We start from the raw sequence: 6,875 nt of genomic DNA on the forward strand, positions 1-6,875 counted from the left end.
TACAACATATATTGTATATTTTTACAAATCCATGGTATGATGATTAATAGTGAGAAATTATAATGTCATGTAAAAGGAGATATTAAAAATCATAATGAATGTAAATATATTTTTAAAAGTTTTCGAAATTTTATAATAAGTCTTTTATAATTGAAATATATTTACCAGAAGTATCAATTGTAAAACAAATAAAACTTTTTATATTTACGAATATTTGTATGAAATAAATTTAAATCTTTTTGATATTTTTATAGTCTATAACAATATTATTGAAAGACCTGAACTTTACCCTAGCCTTTTTTCTTCATTCGAATTTTCTTCATATACGTTTATAATATTTATACATTTTTTTTATATATTACATGAGATACTTTTATTAATCGAGTATCTGCATCCCTTAAATAGTTGACTATCATGAAATAATAGAATATTAACAAAATGATATTGTGTTTTTTGTTTTAATGATACACTCTTTCAGTCTTTGTTAGAACATCGTAAGCGACGAATATATATCAGCAATTTTTATAATAGTATTGATAAAAATTTTAAAAATAATAGTAATTATAAAATTTATATTTTAGAGAGTAAAGTAATATTACTAAATATAATAAATATCATTGTAAAATTTAGTGAACTATAAACGCCTTATAATAATTTTGTAGCATTCCGTATCTCACTGTCAACTACTCAATAATGCTCTCCGATTAAAGTGATCACATTTTGTTACTAGCACTTATGAACGAAAGAGTTAAGAGACTGATTCTACAGAAATTTATCGTACCTGTTCTCGGCTCGCCTTTGAATATTTGTATCGTAATGCTTTCATATTATTGAAATGTCACTTTTATTGTGTTTAATATTTGGTTGCAGAGGCTGCTTAATTCCTTTGTTAGTAAGCTTCCTCTATATTTGATTAGTTCGTCTGTAATCACGTCAATTCCTCTGAGGGTATTACTGTATAATTATACTAAACATAGTCGTTATCAATACATCTAATAATAATTTGTTAGTTTCGGTTTTTCGTGAATGTACTTACACTAATATAAATGTAAATTCTTTTCGGCTTAATATTATTCCTTGGGTTTACATAGAAGTAAGTACACTTTTGCTAGACAGTTATTTTGATCAAACAATTTGAATCGAAACAAACAAGAACACGTTATTATTCTTTCAATTTGATTATTATAATATTAATTTTATTTTCTTTGCATATTTTGTGTCTATTGAAAAATAAGAAACTTTTATTTATTATTAATAATTATTTAGTACATTATAATAATTAAATCTAATAATAAAAATAATAATTATATATAATTATTAAATATTGATTGGAATATTCATTATATTTGTTACAAATATATTATAAAAATATATTTTTTAATGTTTTTTTTTAATTTATACAATTACTTTAACTAATATTATATTAAATTATTTTAAATTCATTATTAGATTAATCATTATATAAAATTATTATCAAATCTTATACCGGCTTCTGATAAGAATGAACATTTCTTTCTGTTTTTATCTTTTCTTTCTAAACTCTTAATTGTCTTTCTTCCGAATGATTGTATTTTTTTTAGTTTTTTATTTAAAAACGTATAGAATTTTAAATCTAATTTTAATCTATTTATTAAACTTATAGGAGAAATTTGAACATCTAGAACCTAGTAAATCCACTGAAACAAGAAACAAAAGCTACATCAAAATATAAATGAAGTAACTGAATCGTTTAATTATTAAAGTGTCAGCTACAATTGTAGGTAAGTATGTAAATCATTTATATTTTATCAAACAAGTGTTAGTAAAACATAGCATATATTGTAAATTAGGTTAGATGATTATAATTTATAAAATATAAGTAATCAAGAAAAGTTAGTAAGGAAGAAGACAAAATATGAAATCGAATAATTTTTATTGGTAATTAACTAAAATAAAAATAAGAGAAATAATATATATAATAAATGGCAAAGAAAAATAAAGGAAAGCTAATATAAGAAAAGACAAATATAAGAGATAATATGTAATTTAAGCTACTTACAATAATAGAGTTGACAAGTCTCTTACATTATATTAAAGTTCCTTGTTTACTTATTTTTTCATCTTTCATATAATTTGGTACTGTTTCCTATATTAGAGTAAAATTTAAATCTAATAAACTATTAGAAATAAGTATATTTCATTTATATAGAAACATAAATGCTTTGTAGATTTTATTCGAAATAACAAGCTAGATTAACGACATGATTATTTTTAGCTATCTGTTAAAATAATTACGAAGAGAAAGTAAAGAAAATAAATCGTAGCTTTATCAAATGTAATTCTTCATTGGAAACTTGCATTACAATTTCTTTTCGGTTTAGGATGTATTCCAAAAATAAAACATTTGCGAATAACATTAAATATTTATCTTAGTTGTTTCTTATTCTTGTAGTGGACAATTAACAGAAAATGATTACCAGAATTTTAGTCATTTTCTTTCTTACGTTCACACCAATCAACAGTATTCCTTGTGAGGAGAATCCAAATTGCGATTGTTCGTCAAATGGTTTGGACGAAATAAATATAATTTGCAATTTTGAAAATAATATAGGGTTTAACATCACAATTAAATCAAGGAATAATTTAAAGGTATATACACTGAAGTTACTTTATACAATGCAATTTTATTAAATACTTTTACCTTTTAAATTAGAAAACGATTTCTTTATTATATTAAAAAGGTTTATTTTGAATATCTTAAATCTTATATCTGGTCTAATCAAATTATTTTGTATTTTTTGTTGAGTAAAATAAAATGATAAATTTACAGATCGTTTGTAAAAATTGGAGCGGATGGGATAATTTTTATATTCGGAGCTATAACTCCGATAAAGTAATTGAATCTTTGAGCTTTGATAAATGTGGATTATCAAATAAGATTAGTTTAAAAGACTTGGTAAAACAATTTGGAGTAAGAAGAACAAAGATTCTTAAGTTATATTGTTTTAGAAATCTTTACACATTACTAAAAAGAGAGCATCTTCAAGGATTCAAATATTTGAAAGAAATAGATTTATCTCATAACGGTTTAACTAATATTCCTAGTGATTTGTTTTTGGATTGTCCTCATTTGGAGTATATTAAATTATCAAATAATAATATTGTACTACCCGCTGATATTTTCAATGCAACTCCTAATCTAAGAGAAATTAATTTAGCTTCAAGTGGAGCAGACGTTATACATGTTGGAACATTTAATAATTTAAAGAATTTGGAAGTTCTAAATATTATGTCAAATTATATAAATAAAATCAAGGCTGGAACATTTAGTCAATTAATTTCTTTAAAAGTTTTGAATCTAGCAGATAATAAATTATCGGATCTGCCTTTGAACATTTTTTATGATTTAAAGGCTTTGAAGAAGCTTGATATTTCTATGAATAAGTTTTCTTCTATTCAACCAAATCTGTTCATTAAAAATAAAAAACTGGAAGAACTATATCTACATAATAATGTCGAAAAATTGAACACCTTGCCAGATAATCTTTTAGCGAATTTTACAAAGCTTTACCAAGTCTATTTGAACAATAATGGATTTAAATATTTACCTGAAAATCTTTTCTGGGGTTCAACATCATTAGAGTACATCTATTTAGACGATAACTCTCTTGATACTTTACCCAAGAATATCTTCCGTGGTCTAAAAAATGTTACATTATTGTCAATAAAAAACAACAAACTTGAAACGCTTCCTGATAAAATTTTTGAAGATATGGAAAATTTAAAGGAACTTAATTTGTCAAACAACTTAATTGCTCGTATATCAAGGTAAATTAATTAACAATTTCTAAAATATATATTTTTATTATATTTTTCTTCTTTAAAAATTGAATATTTTTTAGTGATCTTTTTTACGGCTTGGTTTCTTTGGAAGAATTAAATATGGAAAGAAATCAATTAAAATCTATCGATAGAAATGCTTTTATTAACCTTATAAATCTAAGAATTGCTAAGTTTTCTCATAACCCGCTAAGATTGACTTACGTTAAAGAAAAATTTTCAGTATTTTATAATAATCTATTCCTTAAAGAATTGCATTTATCGAACTGCAGCATTAACCTCTTTTTTGAAGATTGGTCAATTGGTAACAGTGAATTAAAATTTTTAAATTTGAGTCACAACTTCATTAAAAAAGTATCGGTAAGATCACGAAGTAGAAAAAAAATAATTTCATAAGATTAAATAGTCATCTACATTTAGTTTTATTTTATCTTTTTTTTTAGGCGTCTACATTCCTAATTTCATCGCGTCAAATTTCAATCGATCTGAGGTATAATAATATAACTAATTTTCATTTAGATCAGATCGAGAATATAGAAAGTTTGAGTATTGAGAACAGTGACGTTATCATTTACATGCATCATAATCCTATCTCATGTGACTGTAGCTTGTATGATCTTTTGCGTTATAATGAAAGAAAGATGCCCAATTCAGTTTACCATTCCTTTAATATTGTATTGGGAAATTTAACGTGTATACAACATGATGGATCGAACGAGATAGAAATAAGAAATCTGAATTCAAGCACTTATTTATGTTCCGAGCACGACTACTTTAACACGACAAAACGATGTCAAGATGGTTGTACTTGTAGTGTAAGACCGTCAGACCAGACTCGTATTTTAGATTGTTCAGATAAAAATATGTCTGAATTTTTATTCGATGAGACAAAAGTAAACATACAGACAAATTATTCTTTTATAATTAATTTCACCGGAAATTCTTTAACAGAGATACCATCAATTAAAACTATGTATCCAATAAACATAACGAATTTACTCTTATCCAGTAATAAGATATCCAGAATAACGCTTGATAGATTACCAAGAAGCCTTCAAGTACGATAATTCTTATTTTACTATTTTTTATTTCGTATGTTAGAACTATTAAGAAAATTTTTATACATTCTCCTAATTTTTTCTTTTTTTTAGGTATTGGAATTACATAATAACAGTATATCAAGAATTGATACCAGTGTATTGGATTACCTGAAATCGCTTCATTTGAAAGGATTAACTTTAAGCGGTAATCCAATTATATGTGATTGCGATAATCAACATCTAATATCTTTTCTCAAAGAAAGTCGACTTTTGTATAAAGATATCGAAAATATTAAATGTAAGGATACGGATATTCCTCTGGATAAAGTAGAACCAAGCAATTTGTGTTTTTCTGATATATATCATGATCCTTTAGAATATTGGATAGCATTCTTTGCTACAATTGTATTTATAATGTATATATTTTCACAAAGACATGGAATCAGACTACTCCTTTACGGTGATTGAGTAGAACAAAATGCTTCTCTTTCTCGAAGTAAGAGTACATAAATAAAATGAAAAACGTTCATCAGATTTTAGTTTTTGAAAAGAAGTAATCCTTATTGTAAACACTTTATTTCTATTACTTGAAGTATTTTTGTTGTAACTAGTCGTGTTTTTTAGTTTTAATTGTATTATTTATTATTCTTTGAAAAAACTCTATGTCTTATAAATTACTAATTAAAAACCAAATCATTTAACTTAGTCATCCACGAATAATTAATTTTTCCACTTGTTTAATACCCCTGTTGCATCCGTAATTAAATTATTGTTCCTATCTTTCACTAATTTCTTTCTTCGTGCAGACTTTCGGGCAAGATCGTTGGTCTAGAAATTTTCTTTTTACCGATTTTCGTGTTAAAATCCCCCACGACTACTTTTATGTAATCTTTCGGTAATTGATCTACGACACGCTTGAGTTCCTCGTAGAACTCGTCTTTAATTTCGTTCTTTTTATTATCTTCCGTCGACACGTGCATATTAATAATAGTGGTCTTGTACCATCCACCCTGAAATACGAGCAATCCTAATCTTTCATTTATAAACCCAATGTCTTTTACTGCGGATAATATTCTTTTCCTAATCATGAATCCGAGGCCGAAACTATGGATCTTCGACCCTCCATAGTAAAGCGAATAGGCCCAGGCGTTGACCGAACCTTCCCTGGCCCATCTAGTTTCTTGTAGGGCGACGATTTCTGTCCAGTATTTCTCGACCTCCCCTACCATCGCCTTAAATGTCCTGTGTCCGAACAAGCTTCACAGGTTCCATGTCATCATTTTATAATCCTTCCCGTTTTTCGACTTTATCCAACATGAATTCCTTAAGGTAGTCCCAACCCGGAGATCCAAACGTGGGACTAGTTTATCTCCGGAAAATTTTACGCCAGTAAAATCCATGGCGGTATTTTTGGTACTTGATAAAGTTGTTTTACGGTGTGGGCTAATCAGAACCACGCTAAACCACCGAACAGCAGGGCTAATTCCAATCAGCTGTCCGCGGATGCTTATTCAATTTATTTGAAGCTAACCTCCGTCCTTATCAAAGACAAAGAGGCCCTTACTCTATCTGCAACAAGAGGACGCTCTGTGTCGTGGTGACTGGGACCCATCAATTCCGGGGATCACTAACGAACTAGTTTTCCTTCTCCGAGACTAACAACTGTTATGCTCACACAGGAATTATCATTTGTTAAACAAATAAAATATTTTATACTAATAAATACTTGTATTAAAAAAAAGTAAATATTTTTTATAAATTTATGCTGTATAACACTATTATAACCAGATCAAACCCTTGCCTTTTTTTCTTTGATTCTTTCAAGATATAATATTGATATCTGATATTTAAAAAAATATATTACTTACTCTAAAAATATAGTATAATAAAAAGACAAAATTAGTAATGGTTGTAAAGAGTATAATAATTGTATATTTTTACAATTATGATATGAATACAGAATGTTCTCAAATGTTTTACAAATTATTATGAAAAATAATCTAAACCAAATACGAA

The 6,875-nt window shown here is 26.6% G+C and overlaps 1 protein-coding gene across 1 annotated transcript; it reads left to right on the forward strand.

The window, feature by feature from the left end:
* The first annotated feature begins 1,668 nt into the window (after positions 1-1,668).
* LOC149032454 (uncharacterized) lies at positions 1,669-5,407 on the forward strand. The gene is made up of 6 exons (XM_089173156.1): positions 1,669-1,760; positions 2,432-2,628; positions 2,810-3,807; positions 3,882-4,179; positions 4,263-4,877; positions 4,971-5,407. Exons 2-6 carry the CDS (start codon positions 2,449-2,451, stop codon positions 5,325-5,327), a joined length of 2,448 nt encoding a protein of 815 aa, XP_089029282.1. The 5' UTR covers positions 1,669-1,760; positions 2,432-2,448; the 3' UTR covers positions 5,328-5,407.
* Positions 5,408-6,875: the final 1,468 nt, after the last annotated feature.

The sequence above is a fragment of the Polistes dominula genome, unplaced genomic scaffold (genome assembly GCF_049000335.1).
Source record: "Polistes dominula isolate Pdom_NZ unplaced genomic scaffold, Pdom_raw_medaka contig_22, whole genome shotgun sequence".
In the NCBI taxonomy this organism is placed as follows: domain Eukaryota; kingdom Metazoa; phylum Arthropoda; class Insecta; order Hymenoptera; family Vespidae; genus Polistes; species Polistes dominula.

What these genes read in the sequence shown, in the direction of transcription:
- LOC149032454 (XM_089173156.1), top strand. Translation starts at nt 2,449, where the DNA reads ATGATTACCAGAATTTTAGTCATTTTCTTTCTTACGTTCACACCAATC. An exon ending in TTAATTGCTCGTATATCAAG is followed by an intron (nt 3,808 to 3,881) that starts GTAAATTAATTA and finishes AATATTTTTTAG; the next exon opens with TGATCTTTTTTACGGCTTGG. An exon ending in GATTACCAAGAAGCCTTCAA is followed by an intron (nt 4,878 to 4,970) that starts GTACGATAATTC and finishes TCTTTTTTTTAG; the next exon opens with GTATTGGAATTACATAATAA.